At 38.2% G+C, this 14,918-nt stretch overlaps 2 protein-coding genes across 9 annotated transcripts in view; one reads left to right on the top strand and one right to left on the bottom strand.

Annotated features, from left to right (window-relative positions):
* LOC106506183 (uncharacterized) overlaps positions 1-14,918 on the bottom strand; it is a 777,071-nt gene that overhangs the window by 212,650 nt on the left and 549,503 nt on the right. The window lies entirely within an intron of this gene.
* Positions 3,932-14,918, top strand: part of HNMT (histamine N-methyltransferase) — a 35,007-nt gene continuing 24,020 nt past the window's right edge. The window contains exons 1-2 of one of the 2 annotated variants that reach the window (NM_001244561.1): positions 3,932-4,080; positions 9,869-9,921. In NM_001244561.1, the coding sequence (NP_001231490.1) occupies positions 3,944-4,080; positions 9,869-9,921 (190 nt within the window). In that variant the 5' untranslated portion in view covers positions 3,932-3,943. The remainder of the gene's footprint in view (positions 4,081-9,868; positions 9,922-14,918) is intronic. The other variant, XM_084998189.1, reaches the window with a different exon arrangement.

Genomic DNA, 14,918 nt, shown 5'->3' with positions numbered 1-14,918 from the left:
ACTTAAAAATAATCAAAAAGAAAATACATGATATAGCCAAAAAAAGAGAGAGAGATTCTGACTAAGAACCAGGAAACAAGCCCTCATTGGACAGAATCTGCTGGAGCCTTGATCTTGGACTTTCCAGTCTCTAGAATCTTGAGAAATAAGTGCTTGTTTTGTAAGACATTATATTTGTTTTAGCACTCCAAATAGACTAAGAATTACAGAACTATGGAAGAGACACTTGGGAGTAGGGCTATCCCAGGAGCCAACTTCAAAATTTTCAATGGGCTAGTTATATGGAGAAGGAATTAGAATCATTCTGTTTAATTTAAGCAACCAGAGATAGGAGTATTATGTAGAAATTCTAGGGAGCCAGAATTTGGCTAAATACAGACTCTCATGAGAACACTGGTCTGGGGATTTTATAGACTAGACTTACATGTCCAACCTGCCCTTTCCTTTGCTCAAGTAGGCACATTATAGGAGGATCTGCTGTGAGGGAGGAAAGCACAGGGACACATACAGGTAAGCATTACAGTCTGCAGGGATGCAATGGCAAGTCTAAAGAAAGCTGAAACATAAGTGTTGATAATTGTGGGGAGGGAGGGTTCAGAGATTGTCTTGGATTTAACAAGAGAGAGACAGTGAGAAGATAGTAAATGTTTGGGGGGGAGTGGAGTGCTATCAAAACTCTGCTTTCAGAAACTGAAATTGGCAGTGTTTTTTTTTTTTTTGTTTTGTTTTGTTTTTTAAAAAGAAAAACTGTCTAGGATCTGCATGACTCCCAATGCAGGAAAGCCTGAGAGAAAACCAGCACTGCAGTTGAAAAAGAGAGACAGACAGACAGACCCAAAGTATTGCTGCAAAACTCAGCCTCTGTCCACAAGTGCTGAATAAAAATGTGGAGACAGTTTTGGGTGAAAGAGGAAAAAATAGCTTTATTTCTCTGCCAGGCAAAGGAGACTACAACAGGCTGATGCCTTAAAGACAGTGCACTCCTTTGGGAGAGAATAGGAAGTGGTTTTATAGTTCAGAAGTAGAAAATAGGCTTATCAGACACAACCTAGAATAGATTTACAAGGAGATCCTGCTGAATAGCATTGAGAACTATGTCTAGATACTCATGTTGCAACAGAAGAAAGGGTGGGGGAAAAAACTGTAATTGCAATGTATACATGTAAGGATAACCTGACCCCCTTGCTGTACAGTGGGAAAATAAAAAAAAAATAAAAAAAAATTAAAAAAAAAAAAAAAAGAAGTAGAAAATAGGACAAGGACACATAAAGATGGGGTAGATGCAAGCTTTCATTCTTCTTCAGAGTTGGTGGTTAGTGGCCCCAGGACTGGTTCTCGTGGTCCTCCTCTCTGGTTTTCATTTGTTGGGGGTTTTAGTTGGGCAGAAGAACTCAAAGATATTGTTATATATTCCTTGAAGAGGAACCAGGACCCTGCCTCAAGGCTGCACTATTGTTTCTTCACTGCTCCTCCCTGGTCTCTGCATTTCGCGGCCCCCACCCTGGCCCCGCCACCCCACACTTCCCTGATTAGCAACTGTTTGAGCCTGTCCTTTGGAACTCAGGGAAGGTCAAGGAGGCTGAAGCTTATTCCCTAAAAACAAGAAATGGGGGACACAGAAAGGCTTGTGAGCAAGAGCCCCACAAGGCCCTGCTCAGTTTTAGTGTCATGGAAGCAGTGCAAATGGAAAGGAAATCTTTAATGAAGCAACATGAAGAGCAAATTGTTGGGAAAGATGCCACAAGTGAGTCAGGTGATAGCCTCAGGTGAAGATTTGAGTGCAAGGTAGCTTTTTAGTAGGAAGATAGAGGTCAAGGTTATTTCTTTTCAGCAGAATAGCACAGAGTAGACCCTTACTAAGTATTTGTTTGGTAGACGAATACATGAGTGAATGATTTGGATTGAGTTCTAAAGAGAAGAGTGGAAAATAGTAACAGATGAATTAAAAGCCGCAAGAGTCAGTATGAGGAAGGCCAAGCTAGCTGCAGAGAGATGGAAGCTAAATAACCCATTTATGGAGACCTAGGAGCTAGATTAGGGTCAGCCAACTAGGGCCTGTCGGCCAGACCAGGTCAGCACCTGATGTTGCACAGCCCATGAGCCAAGAATAAGCTTTACATTTTTAAACAATTGGAAAAATCCGGAGAAGAGTAATATCTTGTGACATGTGCAAATGACGTGAAGCTCAGTTCTCAATATCCATAGAGCAATTGCTTTAAATGTTATCTACATAATTTTCCCCACAACACTATGAGAGGTAATACATTGTTCTCATTTCTGATGAGCAAACTGAAGCTTAAGTTTCAATCAAGATCACACAGTTCATTAGTGGCAGCATCAGAAGCTACACCCACATTAATCTGCCTTTCCAGACTTCCTATTTCCTCTAGAATAAAAGCACTGGCTCTCAGAGTAGTGACACCATGAATTGCTTATAGGAAAGGGTTGAGGTGAGTGCTGAATGCTTGGAGGGCAGCTTTGGAACTGAATTAGAGGAATTTGTTGGGCTTCAAGGCCCCTTGGAGGAGACTGAACTCAAAGTCTCTGGCCAAGACAAGAATTACCAGACCCTTATCATCACCCCACCTGTCTATTTGTAAGACTCCTTTCCCCACCTTGAGCAACCTGGCCTACTCATTCCTGCCCCCAGCTAGAAAAGTTATGTGGCTCACTCCTCACTGACTTCTATTGGGAACTTACATACCCCCAACCAACCTGCAAGTGTATCGGAAGACCCCTCTTTCCCCAACCAGTGAGCAGGTCAGCAGGTGTTATTGAGAGATCTCTCTTCTCCCAGGGTTATAAAAACAGACAGGACTATGTGCTTATTGCTGTCTCTCCCCGATTATCAGGAAGTTGTCCTACTGCTCCTACAGAGTCTCATCTCAATAAACTCTGCTTTCTCTCCACCTCACCATGCTCAACAAACTCTTGTTTCTTTTCACCCCAATACTTCTTCCAACCCACCTGCACAGACCACAACAGAAGGGAATGGTTTAGACAGACACACTTCCGAGAGGAATTAACTCATTTAACTGCCGTAACTCCTCCAGGAGTTCGACGCTATTATTAACGTCCCATGTTGGATAAGGGGTGGCTTTTTTTACACACCATTTCCCAGGTAAAAGGCCTGGATACTCAAAATACTTTGTGTCTTTTGATTGGTGACACCACTGGGTCTCCAAAAGTTCTTCCAAAATTCCAATCTTATTTTTCTGCAAGTCCATGTTCAGAAGCACTTAGGAAAGACTTCCTATGGATTGAAGAATTTCGGTGGCCTGCCTGCTTTCCCTGAGCATCCTCTCTCTGGTCCCTCATTTTCTGCCTCCCCCCCGTGCCCCCAGTCACAAGTCAATCAGCATATGAAGAAATGAAGTAGAGAAGTTTAAGGTTCTAGTGAAGGGCAAGAAAGCTTGGGGGCAGATGACAATCTTTTGTCAAAGATTCAGCAGCTGTATATTTCCGGAAGTGGTTTACAGCCTTAGCACAGGCTGCTTTACTCCTGTGTTTATGGCCTTTGGCCCTTTAAAGCAGCCACATTCCCATTTGGAATTTCACTAGGGGCAGCTGCTGCCAAAGCAGGAAGTGATTTGAATGTAGTCTGTTTTTCGGACTTTCTGAACTTCTGGAGTTCTGAAACAAGTTTTAGCCGCAGGTTTACTGCTTTGCTTTCCTACTAATACTTCTTCTAAAACACCTGTGCAGGGGTTAAAGTCTCAGTGGCCAAGTCCAAAGTCCTGTACAAATACTGACTCAGAAATGAGCTTCACACACCCAGCCTTGCCAGCTCGTTAAATTCAAAAGACTTTTTTTTTTTTTTTTTTTTTTTTTTTTTGATAGAGACTGGTGGGGGTGAAAAGAAAAAGAAGGAACTAGGAAGAGAAAGAAGGGAAGAGGGAAGTTAAAGCTTCCTTCCCTCCCTGTCTTTCTCAGAAAACCAAACATGGCATCTTCCATGAGGAGCTTGTTTTCTGACCACGGCAGATATGTTGAATCTTTTCGGAGGTTTCTCAACAATTCCACGGAACACCAGTGCATGCAGGAATTCATGGACAAGCAGCTACCAGGCATAATAGCAAGGTAACAAAACAAGGCCTTTTTTGATCCCAGGGAAGAGCCTCGGGCTCATTCTGTGCAGTGATAGATGGGGTTGAGCCTGCCTCTGCAGGCTGGATGCGGGGATAAGAACCAGGCAGGCACTAAGAACAGCTCGGCTCGCCCCCTTCTCCTGCCGCGTTTCAGTTCGATGCTCTCTTTAAACATTCAAAGGCTCTGATTTGTGCTGGATTTCCAGCTGCAGGGAGATAAGCGTTAACCATTTGAAGGCACAAATCCACGTTCCTCGGGGTAAAGATAATATCCAAATCTTTGAGCTCATATTTTTCAGCCCTCTAAAAAAAAAATCCCAAATGGAGTCTATTGTTCTTTTCATTAGAATCAAAATAATTACCAAATACTATTCACCCCTGAGGATTGAGTGGGTGGATGCCTCTCAATTCTCTTACTATCCATTTAAATTCATTTTCCTTATCCGTTATTATAGTTATCACTCTCTCTTAAAAAAAAAAATTGTCTTTTACTTTCAACTTAATATTAGCTATGTGGCCCTGAAAAAGCATTTTCCCATTATCAGTGAAACTTGCTCGTTCCTATCCTTCTCCAGACTCCTTTTTTTGGTGATTAATGTGTTCAATTTGTGCCAGAGCTGATAAGCATTATGAGAGTAACAGATTCCACATGCTAAAGATAATCAAATAACCTATCTGGGGGTGGGTTGCTGTAACTTACTCTGCTTCAGGAAATAACGATGGAAAACTGGGGAGAAAAGACTGTGGATCCAATTTGCAACAGCAAAGGAAACTGATATTTTTATCTTTTGCTGGATTTTCCTATTGTAGGCCTGCACTTCTTTCATCAGGATAGTTAACTCTGCCTGACCAGAGAAGGCATTGTTGGATGTATATGGAATTTTGTTTCCCCTTTTATCTTCTATTTTTCGTGGTTCAGTTTTTAAGTGTGCTTTTTAAAAAAATGAGTACTATATAATATGTTAACAATAAGTGAAAGGGTAACAATGCAAAAATCAAAGCAGACAGCAAATATAATTTCTTATCTAGGACCTAATCATAGTTCACTTCTTTTTGTTCATTTAGAAAATTAAAGGTAATGAGTTATTTTGAGTTCTTGTGCCGTATTAACTATCTGTGTTCATGTCTGTGGCTTATGCAGATCCTTTGTTTACTTCAGCTGTCAATTGGATTTGAACATGTACTTTGAATGCACAAAATACAACAAATGATTATGACCCCTGCCCTGTCTTCAAGGTGTATACAATCTAACTGGAAATACTGAATGTAAAATTTGCGAAATACTGAAGAATTTTCAAAGGCATAATTAAGCTTGCACTATAGTGGTAATATACAGTTAGAAATCATCTGAATCAAAGTACCATTTATTAAAAACAGCATTTTTTTTTTTTTTGCTAAAGGTGATAGGGAATGAGATTTAGCTGAAAGGGCTTCAAAATTGCTACTCAGAGTTCCTGTCGTGGCTCAGCAGAAACAAATCTGAGTAGTAACCATGAAGACGCAGGTTCCATCTCTGGCCTTGCTCAGTGGGCTGGGGATCCGGCACTGCCCTGAGCAGTGGTGTAGGTTGCAGACCTGGCTCAGATCTGGCTTTGCTGTGACTGTGGTGTAGGCCAGTGACTGCAGCTCATTGGACCCCTAGGCTTGGGAACCTCCATATGCCGCAGGTGCAGCCCTAAAAAGACCAAAAAAAAAAAAAATTGCTATTTAAGTTGTGTATGAGTTACAGGTAGGCAACATGCCTTCTTAATCTTACATTTTTATTAAAGCAAGATGTGCTCATGTTTTTAAAAGTCAAGTGATTCTAAAAAGCTTATAACAGCAACAAAAATAGTGCTTTCTTGCCATACCCACTCTCAGTCCTGATTCAGGATCCCCAGAGAAAACCACTGTCAACACTCTAAATCATTTTGTTGTTTCTTATGGAATTTTCATTCCTAATTATTCTCTTTCTTAATTTTGATATATTAAAATAGCTAAATAAACATGCACATCCCTCCCCCTACCATGTCAATTCAATATATATAGATACAGATAAACACACAATATATATGTCCAAGTTTTGGTTAAATAATTTGTTTATATCATTTTGCCTGTGTACATATTGTTCATAATTGAACAATGCATTTATACTATAATTACATTTCTTTTTATGTACAATTTTTTTTTGTTTTTCCTAGAGTTAACTATTGTCTCGATTTTAATTTATTTTCTTAGTTTTCTATGAACCTATTGCTACTTAGTCCCCAAGAATAAGTATTAATCTCTTCACAATATATTCCAACAGATCAAGTAATCTATTAATTTCTCCCCATGGAAACATCTTTTCTGTTTTTGTTTTTGTTTTTTTTCCTCAGTCTGAGGTGACTTGCTCTTGGCCTGCTATGCAAGCATTGATGGGGGAATATATTTCACCTTGTAGAAATTTCCTCTCCTCTCTCCAGTATGAATTCCCTGGTTCTGAATCTCATGCTGCCCTTTTCTCTATTTATTTAGTCTTTTTTGTTTTTGCTATCATACTTTAAAAGTTTTCTAAGAAAGAGTGCATGGGATGTAAAATTTTTGAGAGACTTTGTATACTTAAAAATGCTTTCACTCTTTACTCATCTCTGTTAGTTTGGGTACAAACACTATGCTGAAAATGCTTTTATATCAGAAATTTAAAGATATTTTTTCCATAGTCTTGTAGCTACTAGAGTTACTATTGAGAAATCTCATGCTGTTCAAATTTCTCATCTTTGGCTCATGACTTTTTGTTGTTTGTGTGTGTGTGTTTAATATTTTTTATCTAGAATTCTGCAATTTTAAGACATGGGTTATTGCATGGATCTTTTCCACCCATTTTTTGTGAGTAGTCCCTGAAGCATTTCAATTAAGAATCAGTTCAGGGAAACTGTGATATGATTTAATCATTCTTTCTTCTGTTTTCTCTTTCTGGAATGTCTATTCATCAAACAGAAGACCTCCTGAACTGATTCTCTAATTTCCTTATATTTCCAGCCCTTACAGTTTTAACTTTCAGCCCCTCTATTGTTTTCTATTATATTTTTAATTTCCAAGAATGCCCTTTTGTTTATAACACCCTGTTCATCTTGCATAGATATGATACCCTCTTATATTTATTATAAAATTTTCCTCTGCTCCGTGCACATTCCTTCTTCAATCCCCTTTTCTGTTTCTTTTGGTTTCTCTCAGGGTAGGGGAGCTCCCCAACTTCCTGATTAGCCTTTCTTGGCCATCCAATCAAATAATGAGGCACTAAAAAGTGGTTCAGACACTCCTTGTGTATGTAAGGGAAGAGTCTGTTGAGTGCCTGGTACTAATTGGATTGGATGTGGACTTAGCTCTTTGAGGGAAGGTTCTCAAATGGCAGTGTAGATTAATTTATTTGAAATGGATTGTTTCTCCAGGGAAGAATAATTCAATCCCCTATTTGGAGCTGGAGGGGAGGTAAGGAGGGTAATAGTAAACAGGTGTAAACAGTAAAGTTTGTTGTCACACATACTGCATTTATTGCCTTGCCTGAAAAGTAGAAAGTTTTTAATAATTGTTGGTTATCATCCTAATATATGAAATAGGATAATAATAATAGTATCTATCGCATAGTGGCATAAGGATTCAAAGAGTTATTTCATAAAAATCACTTAGGTGTGCCTGGGATAATAATTGTAAGTTGGGTGCTCGTTATGTGCAGACACATTTCTAAAAGATTTACATGAATTATATCATTTAATCCTCACAACTCCTCCATAAGGTCAAAAGGTTATTATAACCCTGCAGGGTAGGTGGCATTATCCTATTTCTTAGTAATAAAGGCATAGAAAATTTAAATAATTTGCTCAAGATTACGTCTTAGTAAATGGGGGATTTCAACTTAGGTGCACTGCTCCATAAACTCACTTTCACAGATAGAAACATTTTTAGGAATTAACCAAGAGCACAGACAAGAATGGGTATATTAAGATTCATGATTATGAGCTGGAAGATAGTTAGCACTAAGGAAGGTAACCCATTCACAGGTATCCTTGACTTTTTGCCTTCCAGTGTCCTTAGGAGCCTTGCTTCAACTTCTGTCTTCATCCTATTCCTCTGGGCAGGTTCTTTACTTTAGCCAAAAACCAGGCTTACCTATCATCCTAAAGCACAAACAACAATCATTCTTTCAGGTCAAGTTTCCCCTCTAGCAGTCTCCTTTTTACCTTCTCTTCCACCTTTTTAAAAAAATCTCTAGATTTCTTCTTTCTTGAGTTCACTTCTGATTCCACTGCCATCAGACTACGCCTTCATCCTCATTTTAAAATTGCTATCATCAAAGATACTCATATTGCCAAACTCAGTGGAGAGTTTTCCTTTTTTACTTTTTAGTATTACACTCTGCCACCACCAATGGCCTTTTCCTTCTCTAATACTCCTATAATTTCTCTGAGCTTTATTGTTTCCACTCTGTCTTTGTGTTCCCCACTATCCTGTGACTTTTAAAACTGATATTGTGTCATAAACCCACTGGTCTTCTCTTTGTAATATCCTCAAGTGACAGAATCTACTTCTCTAGTTTTGACCATTATTTTCTGATAATTCTCCAGAATACGTCATTGGCCTTGATCTCTTTCCTATCCAGCTTCAATCTTGCATATCAAAATGTCTCTTGTTGAATTCAGATTTGGCAAAAACCAAAAAAAAAAACACGACAACCAAAAAACTAACAAAACATACATTTGCTATGCAATTACATCCTTCTGCTTCTTTTTGGATACTATGCTTTACTTAGTCAACAAGATTGGAAATATGACAGTCATTGTGCCCCTTGTACTTTTTTCTAACCCCCCGCCCCTTTGTTTAAATTAGTCTAAAGAAAGTTCTACTATTAGATCCCAGTCCATCAGTTCCACTCTGTTTATATTCTAGAGCTATAATGTTAGGCTTTATTATCTCACATTTCAATGTGATAGCAAACCGGTATCTTATTCATTTCTATATATTAGTGCCTAGGATAGGCACATAATAAATGTTTAATAAACATTTGTTTATTGAAAGGAAGCTAGCAGGAGGAAGCAAAGAAGGCAAACATAGGGATACTATGAATCACCTTAGCCTTTCTCCCATGAATGGCTTATTATATCACCAACTAAAAGACCCACATTTTTCTGTTTTTGTTCTCCCCCCAATTTTTTTTTTTTTTTCGCTTTTTAGATCTGCACCTGAGGCCTATGGAGGTTCCCAGGCTAGGGGTTGAGTCAGAGCTACAGCTGTCAGCCTACGCCATAGCCACAGCGACGCAAGGCAGGATCCAAGCGATGTCTCTGACCTATACCACATCTCATTGCAAGTTCAGATCCTTAACCCATTGAGCAAGGCCAGGGATAGAACCTGCAACCTCATGGTTCCTAGTCAGAGTCCTTTCCGCTGAGCCACAATGGGAACTCCTTCCAAACAATCTTTAAACAAATGTTATCTCCTATCTCTGATCTGTTTATAGTGCTGTTCCTTTTTTTTTTAAATCTTTTTATTTATTTTATTAAATGATTTTTATTTTTTCCACTATGGCTGGTTTACAGTGTTTGGTCAATTTTCTACTGTATAGTGCTGTTTCTGAAAGTCTCCCAATTCAAGATTGCTTTGCTTCTAAAGATTTCTAAAGACAGTGAAATGACTGAGACCTTTCATGTTGGCCTAATTTTTTTTCACTGTAATTTTAGTCTGTTCTTTTTAACTAAATTTGATAATCAGATTTTACAAACTGCATGGCCCATTTGTCTTATACTACATAATTTTTTTTTCAGCATTGGAGACACAAATTCTGAAATTAAGATTCTAAGCATTGGTGGAGGTGCAGGTATGAATAACACATTTTAAAATTTGTATTTCACTCCCAACATCATACTGTTTGATGGCAATATTGTTCATCTTTTAGGAAAACCATTTTCCTTTGCTTTTGGAAGAGATTAGTTTATTTAAAACTAGTGAGTGCCATATCACTTCAACTAAGAATAACGCCCCCATAGATTGATAAGGTTTAGGACATCAGCCTTCATTATTACCTGTCATTTGGAAGAGTATGGCTTACTTTTTTTAAATAAATGAAGAAAGTGGAAAAAATATAGAATGATTTTATCCAAAATGATTTAACTCTTCATGGAAAGGGAAAATTTCATAGGACATTCCTTAAGCTTGTGCTACTTAAAGTGAGGTCCACAGACTGGTTGCTGTTTTGCAGACTGTTACTGGTGTACTTGGAGACAAGCATGTGGAGATTACTAGAATGTAAATCAATGCACAGTTCCTTTCTTTGAGAAAGAATTGCTAGGGGGAATATATGCTTGATGACATCATTTATTCATACTCTTATGGCCCCACTCTGAGTTGCACTGGCCTAAATAATTCTCTTCCTCCGGTTCACTTCCAAAGCTTCCCTTTAAGCAATCAGCACACTCCTCAGTTCGCTTTCCTAAGCAGTTCAGGGTCTCACTACTCTTAGAACTAGTGCATTTATTCTAGGGAAAATGGGAGGTCTGGAAAGGCAGAGTAATGTGGATATAGTTTCTGACTGCCACTAATGAACTGGGTGAACTTGACTGAAACAAATTTCAATTTGCTCACCAGTAAAATGGGAACAATGAATTTATATTCATAGGGTTGTAGTGAGATTTATAAAGTTTATAAAGTACACCTATTAGATGCAGGTAGGTCTTTTCTGCAAAAATAAAACAAGAAAATTCATCTCCATAATGAGCCTCATATCAAACTCTTTAAGCAGTGTTTGCTTTACTTTTAAGTGGCTGGTCATCTAGACTTAATACAATAATAATATATATAGTATATATAATAATATAATACAGTATTATATAACAATATATAGAGTAACATATATTATTTATATGTTTGTTTATTATTGTTTTCTTTTGAAACATCACTAAGTGATGGCTTCATATAAGTTACCACTTGGTAATGATGGACACCTGTCACATAGTGCCAAATGGTAACCTCTTGAGTCTCTTAAATGTAAGTGTTCTAATGCCATATGAGTGAGTTGAATTGTGGCCATTGGCCATTTTTTTTTGGGGGGGGTGCTGCTGTACCTGCCACATATTGGAGTTTCCAGGCTAGGGGTCCAATTAGAGCTGCTCTGCCAGCCTATGTCACAGCCAAGCAATGTGGGATCCAAGACCCATCGGTGACCTATACCATAGCTCCTGGCAATGCCGGATATTTAACCCACTGAGTGAGGCCAGGGATCGAACCACCATCCTCATGGATACTAGTCGGGTTCATTACCACTGAGGCACAATGGGAACTCCTGAATTGTGGTCATCTTAATGCAATGATAACCAGTGGGATAGGATAGCTAGTTTTTTATGTCATTATTTGCTCGTTTTTCATAAAATACACTATGATATAATGTAATAAAGACTGGCTTTTTAAATAATTTTACTTATTATCATCTTTCAGCAAGAAAATAGAAACCAACAAGGGTAGATAATGAAAGATATTGTCATGAATGATTTAATACAGTATGTTTAAGCTAAAATACTCCATTATTGCTTGTGATATTTTATGTCCTAAGGATTATAAGAGTGATGAATTGCCCAAAGAGTATCCTATTAATTCATTTAACTAAGACAGTCATTTCCAGTGTGTTTTGCATATGAATTTCAGGCAACCACAGGCAATGAGACTATCATTTGATAGTGTCACTTGTACTTGGACAAGAAGTCCTACAAGGAAAAGTAATTAAAAACAATCTCTACCATGGCCAAGTTAATTGACCTTTTAATATAAAGTTAATTGAATTTCTAATGTAAATTTATTCTGATGCTTATAAACTATCCAAAGAAAGGAACACGTGGCCCACACAGTGATTCCTTAATGTAAAGGCGCACAGAGGGGCCAAAATACAGAACTTTTCAAAACAGAGGGAGCAACACTTGGTGTTCTTCTGACTGAGCCCTATCACTGTATTAATAACAAGCCCTGCCTTGGGGAGAATGTGGGTGCCCTTTAAGGCCACTTTTCATAAGAAACTGATCAGAGCTCCAAGAGAAATTCCAGCTGTAAATACTTAGCCTTCTCTGCTCAAGTAAGTTACATGAAATCAAACGCAATGCACCTAAAACTCCTAGGTCTAGAATTCCTTGGCATGAAAGAGTAGTGTTTTGGGGGAAGGATACCCCACTCAGTTAGTATGAGTGCTTATGCACTATCTGGGAGATGCTTACCTAATAGTCTGTCCTTGCCTAACTCCAATTGCTACATGTGCAGAAGAACAATGTATTAGTATACAGTGAGGAGCTTCCTGTCCTAGCTTTGGAGAAATGGTCTTCCCACATGTCCACGATATACAGTGTGCTGAGACTTTTGCATTATCCTGTGGCTTATATATCCTTCCCAATCTATCACTAAACTCCAATCCCTGGCAAATAAGGCCATTGGCCCCATCTAATATTTTGTGCTCTGCTTCCATAATGATCTTACAAGGTTCTCTCTGGTCTTAGCTGTGGAGCCTCTCTGGTTTCACTTCCTTAGCTGTTCTCTTCTTGGATGCCCAGACACCTACAGATCTTATTCTACACATCTCTGGTGCAAGTGTTCTCTCTGCATTCAAAATGGTGCTACCACTTCTCACCATCATGATGAAAAAAAAAAAAAAACAAAACACTAAATGCAGATACACTAAGAATGTCCCTAAATCAAATTGCTGCATTTAGATCACTTAATGCTTGGGTTCTTTGGGGACCTGCTCGATTTTCTCAGAAACATGAGCAGGGGGTGCTATGCACCCTTTTTTTCTTCTGCCTCTTCTATAGAGGTTGGTATTTGGATGAAGAAGGAATTCATAATTTAAGGAAGAATGTAAGGTTTTGGAAAAATGTGTTTGGCAATTCAGTTCAGAAGCCAAGAAATTATTAGGGCTCTGAGCTTTTCAAAAGAAAGGAAATCAATGGAAAACTTTTTGATGTTTTCTGTAAGTGATTTACCACATTAATAAAATACAATCAATAAGAAATATTGCTGTTCATAGATTATACATTTAATATTTGAAATATATAGGTGTCCCCCCCAAAAGAAAAAGAGGAAATTGGGGGAAAAAACAAATTGTGTACAGAAATACAGACCATGTAGTTTTTACAAATTCCAAATAGGGAAGTGTAAAGTTATGTGTGTATATGCATGAGTTTGTGTGTGCTAGTGAACAAAATGAACAAAGGGAATTGCATTATTCAAGATCTCAGAGTATTTATATCATGTTCATTTCAGTAACTGTTTTTGGATATTGAAAGCAACTGCATTGAATTCTAAGTCTCACAGAATATGGTTTTTGGTCCATCGTCAACACTGATGCTTCCTAAAATTAAACCACCCAATGGTGCACCATTATTATTCAACTTTTAATGAGTGTTGTCTTTATGTTTGATGGTACATGGAGAAAAAGAAACACATATTCTTTTTGATGAGGGAGAATGCTATTAATTTACAGTGCATGCATTTATGCTTGGAAAAATTTTCCAGAAGGCAGTAATGGGCAATGTGTTCTCCTTGCTCTGGGCTCTGCCTAAAGGAGAATCATTTTATCTGTACATTGTTCAGTTCTTATGTTCAAATGCCAGAAAATTTTATAAGGTTTGGACAGGACTATAACTCAAATAATCTCATTTTTTCCAGCTTTCTACTTCTAGTTTTATTAACCTATTGTGTACCAACTCAGTTATCATACTTTGTATATAATAATGTATATACATTTATAGAAAAATTTTAATCAATTGAAGCAACTAACATATGAAATACATGTGGTATGAACCCTCTTTGGGTAATATTTATGCTGACATATGTTGAGAGCAGTTTTTCTTATTCTGTCACATATAGATACCACTGTTACCACCAAGATTAAAAAATAGGAGTGAATGTAGAGACCAACAAACCCTCATTCTACAAACAGAAAACCTGAGAACTGTCAAGGCAGAAAAACAAACAAACTCAAGTCTCTTGACTGCAGTGCAGTCCAACAAACTGTACTAAACAGATATAAAATTTACTTATTGACCTGGCAAAGAGGTGTGGGATATTTACTAAGGATGAGCTATTTGAAAATCTAACTTTATCAGATTATTAATCTTGTTTCCTTTCATAAATGACCTGTTAGGGTGACACTGAAGTTGAATTTTCTAAGCTAGATAGATAGAACAAATGTAAGAGCTGGAAGAGCCAATATATTCGTTTAGAAGCAGAAGCTGAGAGGAAGCAAAGGTTTATATGACCAATGGTCTAGAGTAAGCCAAGAAATTTAGGAATGACTGAGGAAATATGGGGACTCAGGGGACTTTTTTTGCCCTAAAAAAAGAATTTAAATGTGCTTATTGCCACCCTCAGATATTTCCTGTTGAGCAAATGACAGAATATTTTTTCCCTAAAGGGCCAGTGGTTGAAAGAGAGAGATTTCTTTGTTTGGTATTAGAATTTACTAATGAGGAGTTCCCGTTGTGGCGCAGTGGTTAACGAATCCGACTAGGAACCATGAGGTTGCGGGTTCGGTCCCTGCCCTTGCTCAGTGGGTTAACGATCCGGCGTTGCCGTGAGCTGTGGTGTAGGTTGCAGACGCGGCTCGGATCTCACGTTGCTGTGGCTCTGGTGTAGGCCGGTGGCTACAGCTCCGATTCAACCCCTAGCCTGGGAACCTCCATATGCCGCGGGAGAGGCCCAAGAAATAGCAACAACAACAACAAAAAGACAAAAGACAAAAAAAAAAAAAAAAAAAAGAATTTACTAATGATTAAACCTGTTCAGAAGTGAAAATACACATCTTGGGATATAGAGCTACCTGTCACTCTAGGCATATCA

The sequence above is a fragment of the Sus scrofa genome, chromosome 15, assembly GCF_054392235.1.
Source record: "Sus scrofa isolate SSC_HxYL_T2T_F1_AM1 chromosome 15, Sscrofa_HxYL_maternal_Yorkshire_Landrace_v2.0, whole genome shotgun sequence".
Lineage (NCBI taxonomy): Eukaryota > Metazoa > Chordata > Mammalia > Artiodactyla > Suidae > Sus > Sus scrofa.
The sequence above is the reverse complement of the archived record's forward strand: the minus strand, read 5'-3'. Positions and strand labels throughout refer to the sequence as shown.